General features: G+C 36.7%; 1 protein-coding gene across 4 annotated transcripts in view; it reads left to right on the forward strand.

Annotated features, from left to right (window-relative positions):
• The window catches only part of Herc2 (HECT and RLD domain containing E3 ubiquitin protein ligase 2), a 188,495-nt gene that overhangs the window by 158,821 nt on the left and 15,899 nt on the right, over positions 1-13,775 (forward strand). For 3 of the 4 annotated variants that reach the window (XM_076851266.2, XM_076851268.2, XM_076851267.2), the window contains exons 79-83: positions 2,591-2,805; positions 8,320-8,497; positions 10,068-10,229; positions 11,961-12,052; positions 12,267-12,406. In XM_076851266.2, the coding sequence (XP_076707381.2) occupies positions 2,591-2,805; positions 8,320-8,497; positions 10,068-10,229; positions 11,961-12,052; positions 12,267-12,406 (787 nt within the window). Of the gene's footprint in view, positions 1-2,590; positions 2,806-8,319; positions 8,506-10,067; positions 10,230-11,960; positions 12,053-12,266; positions 12,407-13,775 lie in introns of those variants that run through there. The other variant, XM_076851269.2, reaches the window with a different exon arrangement.

Genomic DNA, 13,775 nt, shown 5'->3' on the forward strand with positions numbered 1-13,775 from the left:
AAGAACTGATCCATTGTTATGCTCTGTTTTGGTTCTAATTACCCTCTCCCCTAGATATTGTTATTGTTGTTTTATGTAGGTCATGCTTTTTTATGATGACCCAGGTCTTTGCTCACATCATTCTTATCCCTCAGACCTTATAATTGCTTTTCATCTACTTTATGAGTATCTTTTTCAGTTTCCTTTAGTGAGTTTTTGTTGTTGGTGGTTAATTCTTTGTTTTTGTTTGTGTGTTTGAACTTTTTCCCCCTCCTGTTTTCCAAGATAAGATTTTTACAAAAACAGAAGATGGCCTGTGGGCCATAATTTGTCAACTCCTGTCTGGAGTATAAACTTTTCGGTTAATAATTTTGTTAGCACATTAAAGTTTTATTCTTCTGTGTTTTGACTTTCATTGTACTAATAGGATGTCAACAGTCAGGGTAACTTTTACACAAATTAAGGTAATAATTTTTTTTCTGTGGCTTAATTTAAGATCTTTTTTTGGTAATGTATAGTTCTACTGTGATATGTTTAGATATCAATTTCTCTTTCTTTTCTCCCATTCTTTTTTGTTTTGTGAGCAGTGTTTTTTTTTTGAGGCGGGGGAGGAGGGTAAGGTGCAGGTAGAGGGGGTTAGGAGGTATGAGGAATTGAAGCAGGGAAGGGAAATTTTCAAGAATTCTGGTAAATTTTCAGTTATTATATTGCTTCTCCTATATTCTCTGTGTGGTCTGTATCTGGAAGTGATTGCTGTTAGGGTTAGAAGGTGTTTCCTTTATATCTTTTGATGCTTCTTTCATATTTCCTCTCCTTTTTTTCTTTCTTTGTCATATGCTGGATAATTTCTTTAACTTGATCTTCTAGTTCTCTAATTTCTTTTTCCCATCTGTGTAATTTGCTGTTTAATATGTAGTTTCTAGAAGTTCTGCTTTGGGTTATTTTTTATCCTCTTAGTTCTTGAGCATATTTTTGAAGATTCCTCCCCCCCATCTCTTTTTTAAATTGTCCATGGATCTTTATTTTGTTTACTTACTTATATCAGGGCTGAGAATTGACACAGTGCCTCATACTTGCTAGGCAAGTGCTCTACCACTGAGCCATAATCCCAGCCCTGAAGATTTTATCTCTTTAAATATAATATTAAACTATTGTTCTTCTGCTGGCTCTTAATTTTGGCACCTTCTTTCCTTTTTTATATGATGCAAATTCTTTAAAACTATGAGCTTATCGTTTTCCTTGGAAAATTTTGTATAGAAATTTTTTGAGGTATAGTTTGTAATAATGCATCCAAAGAGTTTATAAACTTGGGACATTACCAACTTAACCTATTTTAAAATTTTTACTAGAGGATTTTAGTCCATAGGCGTAAATTTAGAACGAAAAATCAACTTGAGGACTGGTTTTTGTGGGTATAAATTCTCAGGGCAGATTATTCACCTTTCATTTTATGTTAAGAAAGGCAACTTTCTTTGTTGTTCTCTTGTTATTTCTCATTGATGGTCACACTGAGGGAGCAGCCCTGTGGAGTCTAAGGAATCTACAGTCTCCTTTGAGGTTGATGTGTAATTGATTTTACACGTGGAGAATGTGCCTGTGCTCTTGCATGATTAGGATCAACAGGGAATCTCCCATACAGCACCCCGACACATCCTGTGCACTCAAGATCTTCAAAACCTTCTCTGGAGAAGCTGGCAGCTGGCTTGAGGGTGCATTTATCTACCTGAGATAACAGTTTCCTTACTGTTGTATCAGTGTAGCAACACATTTGAAAAATGACTAAAACAGAATGAAACACCATGTAAATGCCTACATGCATTTGGAAATGTCAATCTGATCTTTCTTTTCCCCTAATTAATGATAAAGATGTTTTGTGTCCCAAAACAATTATTATTTATGTAGAGTGAAAATGGTGTTTTTCTTGTGTGATTTATATGCTGTCTTGATGATATATTAAAATATATTTATAATTTTTCTGTGGGATGGGTTTATTTTTCAGAGATTAGCATATAGTAGATAATTAAACCTTTTTTTGTTATACTAATGGTCTCTATAAAAATGGAAAAGTTTCCGTGGAGAAGCCCTTATTTTCAAAATATATTTTTTGAGAATTTGTGATTTTAATAGTCAAGTTTTCTTTCATTATTAGAATTTTGATAGAGAATGTAGAAAGTTCTTAGACATTCTGGGTTTTTTTGTTTGTTTGTTTTAAATACCTTTATTTTATTTCTTTATTTTTATGTGGTACTGAGGACCGAACCCAGTGCCTCACACATGTGAGACAAGTGCTCTACCACTGAGCTACAGCCCCAACCCCTGTGATTTTTTTTTATTTTATTTTTTTAATTTTAGTACTCTGGAAGCTGAGGTTGTGGCTTGGTGGTAGAGCGCTTGCTTATCATGTGTGAGGCATTGGGTTCTATTCTCAGCACCACATAAAAATAAGTTAGTAAAATAAAGTTATTTTGTCAATCCACAACTAAAAAAATTTTTTTTAATATTTATTATTCTGTGGTAACAATGGCTAGAGCTCTGATTAGGTTTGTTAATCTTTAAATCTAGGGATATTTAGGTGAAAATCTAATGTTGCTATTACTTTTTGTTTCCTTAGCTGTATGCCACTGGCTATGGTGCTGGTGGCAGACTAGGAATTGGAGGGACAGAGTCAGTGTCTACCCCAACATTGCTGGAGTCCATTCAGCATGTGTTTATTAAGAAGGTGGCTGTGAACTCAGGAGGAAAACACTGCCTTGCCCTCTCTTCAGAAGGAGAAGTTTACTCTTGGGGTGAGGCAGAAGATGGGAAGTTGGGGCATGGCAACAGAAGGTATTATGTGAAAACATCATTTTCAATGATTTGTTTTCCTTTGTTTCAATGCTGGCACAGTATATTGGCACTTTGTTTTTCAAAACAACATTTACAACAATCTGTTCAAATTAAATAGTGACTCATTTGGCAGAAATAGGTAGGTTCACGTGCCAACCTGTGGGCTTACCTATAACACTACTTTATTGGGAGAAAAACAAATCAGTTCTAAATTTTTGATTTATAATTACAAAGCCTCTTTTTGTCCTTCTTCTCCAAGTCATTCATTGAATCACATTTGGCATTTTATGTATTACAGGATACTAAAACTGTAAATACAGAGGAAATGGCAGGAATTTGAGGGGGAAGGACATGCAAATGACAGTGGTTTTTAAACAGAAGAACCAAGCTCATTCATTTTTACAAATTAATGGTGGCTGCTAGCCAAATTGGAATAACATCAGTCTTCCTTATCCTAGAAATTACTAAAATGCTGTAAAAATGTACAAAACAATCACCCTAAAGACATTGGAAATTGACAAAGCACAGTGTTTCCTGAAAATGGGAAACAAACAAGGCCAGTTCTAAAAATTTCCTCAGTGAATTGTCTATAAAAGGTTTGCAGGATGTGGCACAGGAAGGAGGACAAGTCCAGGCACTAGCTTGAAGACATCCTTAGTGTGGAAGAGGCAGAACTGAAGTCCAGGGAAGCTAAGACATGTGAGATGCAGAGTACCAGGAAGGAGAGAACTGTACAAAGAGAGAACTCCAGGGACCTGCAGAGCTGAATACAGCAATCACATGTGTATGAGGCCAAGGAACAACCATCCGAAAAGGATTAGAAGAAAGAGTTCCCAGAGTTCTCCCATGAGGCAGAGGATAGAACTCCCAGAAACCTCATAATTCAAAGGGCATTGATTAAAATATTTAAAATGATGTTGGTCAAATAAATAGTAGGGGGAAAATTAATCATGTACTACTTGTAGCTATTATCTCATCACCAAAACTTAAAAGTAAGACCTGAGATGATTAAACCATCTGTAAACAATTTAACATATAATTTGTTTTTATGAATTAAAAACAAATCCTTAACCATGGTAAACTTCATAATGTCCTGTATCTACTCAAAAACTACCATGCATATAAAAGAGCAGGAATATAAATACAATTCATATGAGGAGATAAACCATTCAGTTAAAATGGATCTAGACACGACATAGTGATAGAATTGCTCCATAAGAACTTTATTAAAGCAATTATTTTAACCAAATGCCATATCGTCAAGAAGGTAAAGAAACTTGAATGTGTTAGGTAGAGCCTGAAAGATATGTAAATGCCCAAATCAAACGCCTAAGGATGAAAAATGTAATGTCAGAGATATAAAGTACATTGAATGGAATTAATGGCAGATTAGAAATTGTAGAAGAAAAGGTCAGTAAACTCAAAAGTAGAAACTGTCCAGGGTGAAACAGGAAAAAAAAAAAAAAAGAATATTCAAATGAACAGAACAAACACTAAAGCAAAAACAATGGAACAACTTTAAATGGCCTAATACATTCACAATTGGTGGGTATTTGGAAGAAACAATGGAGTTTTGTGAAATCATAAAACATAATTAAAAAAAGGCAGAAAAAGAGGGAAAATTCAACAAAGAACAGATGGGACAAATAGAAAACAAATAGCAAGATGTGGACCTAAACTCAAAAATATTGATAATCACATCAAATGAAATTGTCTGAGTACCTTAATTAGAAGTCAGAGATGATCAAAATGGAAATACAAGCAAGATCAAACAAATGCTCCTTACAGTGATCCCACCTTAAATATAGATATATAAATAGACTAAAATTAAAAGGATGGGAAAATATATCTTGCTAAAACTAATGAAAAGAAACTGGAATGCCTGTATTTATATCATGCAAAGTAGATTTTACAGCAAATAATATTGGTAGGGATTAAAAGAGTAATTACTTAATGATGAAGTAGTTTATCAAGAGGACATAAACAAATATTAATTCCATATACCTAATAATAGACATGTCAAATAAATAAAATTAAAAAAAAAATACTAGAACCCCAAGGAAATATAGACAAACCCACAATTGCAGTCAGAGATTTTTAATGCTCCCTTTTTATAATTGGTAAAATAAGCAAATAAAAAAATCAGTAAGGATAGAATATTTGAATCATTGTCAACTAACTTGACCTAACTCACATTTTTAGAACACTGTACTAGGCAGAACTACATTCTTTTCATGTGCACACATACTTACCATTATAGACTATGATTTGGACCATAAAACAAATCTTATGCATCCAAAGGATTCAAGATACACAAAGTATATTCTCTGTCCACAAGGAATTACATTAGAAATTATCAACAAACACCTCTCTAGAAAAATTTCCCCAATATTTAGAAAGTAAATAAAACATTTCTAAATAACTGATGGGTCAAAGAATGAATCAGAAAATAAATTAGAAGTAATTTTGAGCAGAGTGGAAGTTAAAACAGCATATCAAAGTGTATGAGATCTAGAAAAAGCAGTACTTAAAAGGAAACTTTTAGCATGAAATACATATTTTAAAAGTGAAAAGTGCTCTTAAAACAATGACTATAGCATCTACATGTAGATACTACAGTAAGAAGGACAGATACAGGCTAAAGTAAGCAGAAGAGAGGGATTAAGAAAATCAGAACAGAAACTCATGACACCCCCCCACACACACACAAAATGGGGAAAATCATGAGAAACAAAAACTGGTTCTTTGAGGTAAATATAATCAATAAAACCTCTATTTTGACTCATAAAAAAGAAATTATCAATTATAGGAACATTAAAGGTTTTTTTTGTTTTTTGTTTTTTTTTTTTTGGTACCAGGGAAATGAACTCAGGGGCATTCAACCACCAAGTCACATCCTCAGCCCTATTTTGTATTTTATTCAGAGACAGGGTCTCACCGAGTTATTAGCACCTCACCCTTGCTGAGGCTGGCTTTAAACTCGTGATCCTCCTGCCTCAAGTTACCAGAGCCACTGGGATTACAGGTGTATGCCACTACGCCCAGCAGGAATGAAGGAGTTTTGATCACCACCCTAAGTGTGCAGATGTTAAAAGATTTAAAAGATCATCAATACAAGGAACAACTTTATTCCACATTCTTGGCTTTTTTAGAAGAGTTGAACAGATTCCTCAAAAGGCACATATTCCCCAGAAAATGAATTTGCTGTAGACAAGTCTCCAGCACAAATCACTGGTGATTTTTAACCTCTAACATGGATAATTCCATTTCTTCTTAAAACATTTTCAGAAAATTGAAAAGGAAGGAATTCTTTCCAGTAGCTTTTATCCAAACCAGATCCAAACATTATTAGGAAGATATAGACCAATATCCCTCATGAACGTAGATGTAGAAATTTATGTTTTAGGAAATCAAATTCAAAAAAAATATAATACAATGTGACCATGTTGAATTTATGCCAGAAATTGCAAGTTGGTTTAACTTTGGAACAGTCTATATAATAAAGAAGAAAACCATGTGATAATCTCAGTAGATGAAGGAGGGGAGAGCATTTGGCAAATTCTAACATCCATTTCTAGTAAAAACTTCCAGCAATCTAGGACTAAAATGTCCTTTTCCTTAACCTGATGAAAGGCGTCTGTGTTAAACCTGCATGGTACTTAGTGATGACAGACTGTAACGCTGCCCCCTCAGGATCGGACAAGGATGTCTGCTGTCACCACTTCTTTCCATCATTTGCTGCAGATTTAGCAAAGGCAGTTCAGCAATGTGAAGAAACAAAAGGCATTCAGACTGGGGAGAGAATTAAAGCTGTATTTGTTTGCAGATAGCATTATTTATGCAGAGAATCTGATGTGTCTAGGAAAAAGCTAGCAGAAGTAATAAGTGATGTTGACATTGTTACAAGATAGAATATGCATAAATAAGCCATCATCTATACACATATTAGTGTAATCAGAAAATGAAATTAATAAAAAAAACGAACACCATCTACAATGCTATTCTTTCAAAATCAAAATATTCAGGGATAAATCTGACCAAAAAAATGTGGATTACCTACAGACAGAAAACTATAAAATACTGGTAAAGATTGTTTTTTTTTTTTAAGGTTTAGATATTTTTATTAACATTTAAAAAATTTTTTAAATTTTTTTTTTTTTTAAACTGGGAATTGAACCCAGAGGGTACTGAGCCACATCATCCTGGCCCATTTTTTAATATCTTTTTATATTGGGACAGGGTCTCACTAAGTTGGTTAGGGCTTTGCTAAATTGCTGAGGCTGGCCTCAGCCTTGTGATCCTCCCACCTCAGCCTCCTGAGTCTCTGGGATTACATATGTGAAGACCTAAAATCATGTGCAAATTAATATTCAGTACCTTCAAAATTTATATGAAAGTAGGAAAGGACTAGAAGAGTCAAAACAACTTTGAAAATGAGGAATAAAGTTAGAAGACTTGTATTGTCTGATTTCAACCCTTGTTTTAAAGCTGAGATAACCAAGGCAATATAGTGTTAGTATAAAGAAGAAAGAAATACAGTAGAGGAGAAGAATGAGGATGAGGTGAGTATGAGGAAAAATGATACTTCTCAGTTTCTGCTGTACCACTTATAAAAGTGCAAAAGCAATTCACTGAAGAAAAATTGTTTTTTCCACAATTGTTTTGAATAACTGGATTACCTTATAGTGAGAAATGAACTTAAAGTTATACTGTACTATATCCAAACATTAATTCAGAGTGAATCATGAAAGGAAGCTTTTTGTGATCTTAGATCAAAGATTTTTTCAGATAGAACTCGAAGACATGATTTGTTGAAGAAAATGAATTAGTCATCAAGGTAAAATATAAATCTGAAAACATGATAAATTGAACTTTGTAAAAATTATGAACTGTTCTTTTAAAAACATTATGAAGAGACTAAAACGATCTGCCACATGCTGGGAAAAGGTATTTATAGTCATTTAATCTGACTGAGGTCTGATAGCCAAAATATATAAAGAGCTTTCAGAACTTAATAAGAAAACATGGTAGCCCTGATTGTCACCTTACAGGCTGGTGATAGTCATACTTTAAAATTCCTTAAATGAATTGTTGATATAGCAGGGTGGGCAAACTATTTCAAGTAAAGGCCTGGATAGTAAATATTTTAGGCTTTGCATATGATTTTTTAAAGTGGCATTTTAAAAATATAAAACTTATTCTCAGCTCATATGCATTTTAAAAATAGGCCATGGAACAGACTTAGCCCAGTGTGGGCAGTAGGTTCCCAACCCCTGATTTAGAACTGTGAAAGTTATATTCTCTGGCATTCAGGTGTCCTAAGGGAGCTAGGTAGGACAGTATGCAATTTTGAGTTCAGATCTGAATGATTCTTCTTGATTTAATAGTAACTTTTTTTGAGAGTTGCACATTGACTAAATGAGCAGAAAACAAAAAAATTACATAGTATTTAATAAACTTTAAAATATTTAAGTGTAGAAGTTCATTTGTTATATTTGATGTCTTTTCTTGCAGTCCATGTGACCGCCCTCGTGTCATTGAGTCTTTGAGAGGAATTGAAGTGGTTGATGTCGCTGCTGGTGGAGCCCATAGTGCCTGTGTCACGGCAGCCGGAGACCTCTACACATGGGGCAAAGGCCGGTATGGCCGCCTGGGGCACAGCGACAGTGAGGATCAGTTAAAGCCAAAGCTGGTGAGAAGGTGCCACCTTCAAAAGCCCAGACCTAAGCCCAGTGGCTGCTTGTGCTATAATGTTGAAGTGAGATGCAGCAGTTTGCCATCGGTGGATGGGGGTAGTTTGCCATTGTCATTATAGTTTTAAAATGTCAGAAATATTTCCCATTCTATTTTCTTTTCATTTTAGTGTCGGCGATCATAGGCTCACTATTTATAACTAGGTTTTCTTTGTGATGGAAATAAAAAAATCTTGGTTTTGTATTCATATCATGGGCCATTTAAACAGAGTGGTATTTGAAATATTCTTATACAGTTGATTTTGAACAACAGTGGTTTGAACTGTCTGGGTCCATTTATTTTCAGAATTATTTTTTGGAGTTTTTTGAGAATTTGAAAAAACTCAGACAAACTGGGTAGCTTAGAAATATATAAAAAAAAGTTAAGGAATGAGTGTGTAATGAATGCACAAAGTATATGAAGATAACAGTCTATTTTATTATTTACTACCATAAAACATATACTACAAATCTATTATAAAAAGGTAAAATTTAGGGCTGGGAGTGTAGCTCAGTGATAGCAAAGCCCTTAAGTCCGTCCCCAGCACTGCAAAAAAAAAAGTTTAAATTTATCCTAACTTATGCATACAAATACTTATAGATAATGCATGGCACCATTGGAGGTTGAAAGAAATATAAATGAACACAAGGTGCAATATTAAACATAACTTTAAAATTAACTATAGTACATTGTATTATTATGATAATGACATGACCACCTATTCTTGCTAATATCGTAAGCTCCAATATTGTAGGTATCTGTTTAAATGCCACATGACACTGTTCATCTCCAATATTGTAGGTATCTGTTTAAAATGCCACATGACACTGTTCATCTCCATGTGATCAGTTCATTTCTATTTTATTTATTTTTTATTTGTAGTGCTGGGGATTGAACTCAGGTCCTCAATGCATGCTAGACACATGATCTACCATAGAACTACATTCCTAGTCCTGCTTATCTCTTCTTGTAATTCATATCATAGTAAAAAGTGATATCGTTTAGTTTTTGTGTATTTTCTGCCATTTATAATACATTAATATACAAAATATATATTAAATGACTGTGTTACAGTAAGACTTCCAGTCAGTAGCAGGGTATTAGTAGTTAAGCTTTTGGGGAGTAAAAAGTTACATGTGGATTTTTAACTGTTGGGGCATTGCACCTCTAAACTCCATGTTGTTTTAGAGTCAACTGTAAAGATAAATATTACTTGGCATCTAGCAAAATGCTTTGGCTTCTAGAAGGCCCACTGTCTCTGTAGTGATACAAAGGGATGAATGAATAGTTTTCATGGTGGAGCAGGATTGGCTCATCAGGACCCTGAGACCTGCTTCCTACAGTTTAGATTAGTATAGTTCACATAAAGGAAGGTGTTTTCTGTTTTATCTCATAGGATTATTAAAATTATAAAGGCTTAAAATAAGCATTCATGCAAAAAAGAATGGCAGCATTGTAAAGCTTTTCCTTTGATAAACCTTCATTGTGTATTGCCAGCTAACCGAAGGTTTTTTTTTTTTCCCCTGAAGGTGGAGGCACTGCAGGGCCACCGTGTGGTGGACATTGCCTGTGGCAGCGGTGATGCCCAGACCCTCTGCCTCACTGACGATGATACTGTCTGGTCCTGGGGGGATGGGGACTATGGCAAGCTTGGCAGAGGAGGCAGTGATGGCTGCAAAGTTCCCATGAAGGTATTTCCTGTTTGAATAGCCTCAGATTCACCATTGCTATCCTCCTCTGTGGGCTTCTCAAGGGCATTTTAACCTCAACTTTACCTTCTTTGCAAAAAATATTTGGTAATCAAGTAAAATGTGAGTGAAGGGCCCAAAGGCATAAGGTATTTTAAGTGATTTTTTTGCCTATTTGGGGAATTGATGTAATCCAGATTTTACAGAGCCTCTGGTTTTATTTACTACATAGGCCTGTTGGAGGAATAGAGTAACATATTGTTCCCAATCACTTCAGTTTCCAGTGGTAGGCAGATACCATGTCACACACTGTGGGATGCACTAGAACTTAAGGGCAGGTACTCTGAGAGAAGCCCCATGAGGAGGCTGTCTGGCGCCCGAGTCTATAGGCCTGGGCTTAGGTCCCTTGCATTGCTCCACATAAGCTGAGGCATTTTCTTAACTTTGCCAGTCTGACTTGCCATTGTGAATGGGTGTTTGGTAGAGGTTAAATGAGTCGATGTGTTTAGATCATGTACTTACCACTCTGCAGCCTGCAGTGCCCGAGCACTGCGGTGTAGTAGAGCTGCTGTGCATGAGTGCTGTGAAAAGAAACTGGAACCTCTCTGTGCCCAGTGTCCTCTCTTGCTGGGCTTGGAGAATGCAGGTGTGAAATAGAACCATATTATATGCAGTTGCCCTGGAGCTCTGGCCAGATGGTATGCACCAGGCACCCCTGAGCTGTGTTGGTGGGGGGCAACTGTGTAACTTTTCTTTCCAGAGTTGTGCTGCCCAATATAGTAGCTGTTGGTTACATTTGACTGTTTAAATCAGTTTAAATTAAATAAAAATTAAAATTCACTCCCTTAGTTACAATGATATGCTTAGTACCTATAAGGGCTCAGGGTGGCCTCCCTTTCCATCATCACTAGCACTTTGTCCAGTATAGGTGAATGGATATTTTAGTCACATTATAGGTTACAAAGGTTTCCACAATGGGAAAAAAAGGTCTTTTGTGGACTTTCCTGATTAAAGAAGGTTTTATACACAGATTTTACACCATCAAGGATTAGAAGGGCTAGAGGAGGAGATCACTAATGCCAATGTGTCAGGGAGGGAGGCAGGGGAAGACTAGTTAAGATAATAAATTTTATTTAAAATTAAATATGGGAATGTAAGTATGAGAACACTCATAGAGGCAATAAGGAGCAGGGGGTAAGGAGTTTGCTGGGTAAGGAGAAGTGATAACAGGTAAATGGGCTCCACTGAGACCCTTCCTTGATGGATGTGGTGAATTGGGGCCCCATTCAGGCAGGACTGCATGACCAAGAGCATGTTAATAAATGGACCCAGACAGATGGGCAGGTCCCATTTGCTCTTGGTCATCTGTCTTGCTGACTGTTTCTTGCTCTCTGAACCTCAGGTTTTGAGAGAGTGTTGGAGGGAGGTAAGTAGATACACAGGGGTTGCTGAGGAGTGGTGCCTCCATGCCAATTGAAATATCTTCCTTTTTGGTGACATGCATTGGGTCCCATTTTGCTCTGTGTTGGCATGTGTGCAGCCACTCAGATGCTTCTGCTCACTTCCTGGCAGTACTTTGAGTAAGTGGAGTATGATTTTAAGTTGTGTTAAATATTCTACACAGAAGTGGATATTCAGAGTTCTTCTTAGACTTAGTTCAGTCTCAGTGTGGTTGCAACAACTGCTGTAGGGCCATTGATGGAAGGTGTCTAATTGGACCTTTTTCCTTTCTAGATTGATTCTCTTACTGGCCTTGGAGTGATTAAAGTAGAATGTGGATCCCAGTTTTCTGTCGCCCTTACCAAATCTGGAGCTGTTTATACTTGGTATGCAAGATTCTGTTGATTCTAATCAAAATAGATCAGACTTTTAATTAAAGCTGTGTTAATTATATCTCTTCATACCGTAGAATGTAACTTCTATGGCAGGCTTTTTTTTTTTTTTTTTGCAACCTGGAATACAGAGCTTGCACCAGAAGGATGGCAGGTGGTAAATGAGATAACTTTTTCTTAGTAAATTCTGTGCTTCCTTTGTATGCAGGGGCAAAGGAGATTATCACAGGCTGGGCCATGGATCTGATGACCATGTTCGAAGACCTCGGCAGGTCCAAGGGCTGCAGGGGAAGAAAGTCATTGCCATTGCCACTGGCTCTCTGCACTGTGTGTGCTGCACAGAGGATGGTAGGTTTGAGGCCCAATGCTTCAGAACTGAGGCCTATAAATCTGAGAGAGCAGCATAGGAACAACATGTGCTGGAAAAGGGAGGAGTGGTGCCAGAGAATTATGCTGTGTCCTGAGTGTCTATTAGCCCCTGGTGTTGCATCTTTGAATATTTTATGTTATGAGTCTGAACAGGCAAGAGCTAACCAAGCTGGCCTGGGATGGTTCCCAGCTAGGAACTTGGATCTCAGGAGAGCTCCCTATTCTCTAGATAGTGTGTATGGCTCACTGGGCCTGAATTGTTTGCATATAAGCAATGTGGTCTGTACTGAACCCTACTGTCTTCTGAAATCTGGAGCTTGGTATGTGCCAGGCAGAAGGGTAGCTGTGTGATCAGCCCCAGTGAAAACCCTCAGTGTTGAGTCTCTGATGAGCTTCCCTGGTAGATAGCATTTCACACTTGTCTTCATACCTTTTTACTGTGAGAATTAAACTTCTCTTATGTGAGTTCACTGGGAGACGACTCTGGCAGCTTGTGCCAGATTTTCCCTGGCCTTTCCCCTAGGTGTCTTTTTCTTTTGCCTGATTTTACCGTATCCTTTCACTGTAATAAGTGATAGCTGAGTGCAACTTCATGCTGAGTCTTGTGAGTCCTCCTAGTGTATCACAGAACATGGGGTGGTCTTGGGAATCTGATACAATGGTAAAAGGGACTTTCCAGATAGAATTAAGGTCACAAATCAGCCAACTTTGCAATATGGAAATTATTCTGGGTTCATGGGTGGGCCCAAAGTAAATACCTGGCACCTTCAAATCAGAAAAGGAGGCTGAAGAGTTGGTTGAGATGTGACTAGAGAGGTGCAGAAGTTTTCAAAGCATGTGATGCTCATGTCCTGCTGTTGTTGGCTATCAAGACAGAGGAAGGGGCCAGAAAATGGGGTGGCTTCTGGAGGCTGGGCCATCTTTCAGTGAAAACCAACAAAGAATCTGGACCTCAGTCCTTTGAACTGAATTCTGCCAACAACCTGAGGAACAAAGGAACTCCCTGAGGGCCTCCATACATGAGACCCATATCGGACTTCTGATCTGTAGGAGTAAAAGCTGTTAAGTATGTGTTGTTTAAGCCAGAAAGGTATGTGATTTGCCACAGCAGCAATGGAAAACTTCAGCTTTCAAAAGACAGCCATTCTCCAAATTTGTGCTCCATTTTAAAGCCTTTGGTGAATTACATAAACATGTACCAAGTAATCATTTCATTGGTGGAAGAGTTTTATATATGAATAAGCAAATTTTATGGTTTGTGATAGAATGGCATCGTAGTTCTTGATGAAGAACTAAAACACTATTGTTTGATTAATTTTAATTATTTAAAATTTTGAGACAAATAATA

The sequence above is a fragment of the Callospermophilus lateralis genome, chromosome 3 (genome assembly GCF_048772815.1).
Source record: "Callospermophilus lateralis isolate mCalLat2 chromosome 3, mCalLat2.hap1, whole genome shotgun sequence".
In the NCBI taxonomy this organism is placed as follows: Eukaryota; Metazoa; Chordata; class Mammalia; order Rodentia; family Sciuridae; genus Callospermophilus; species Callospermophilus lateralis.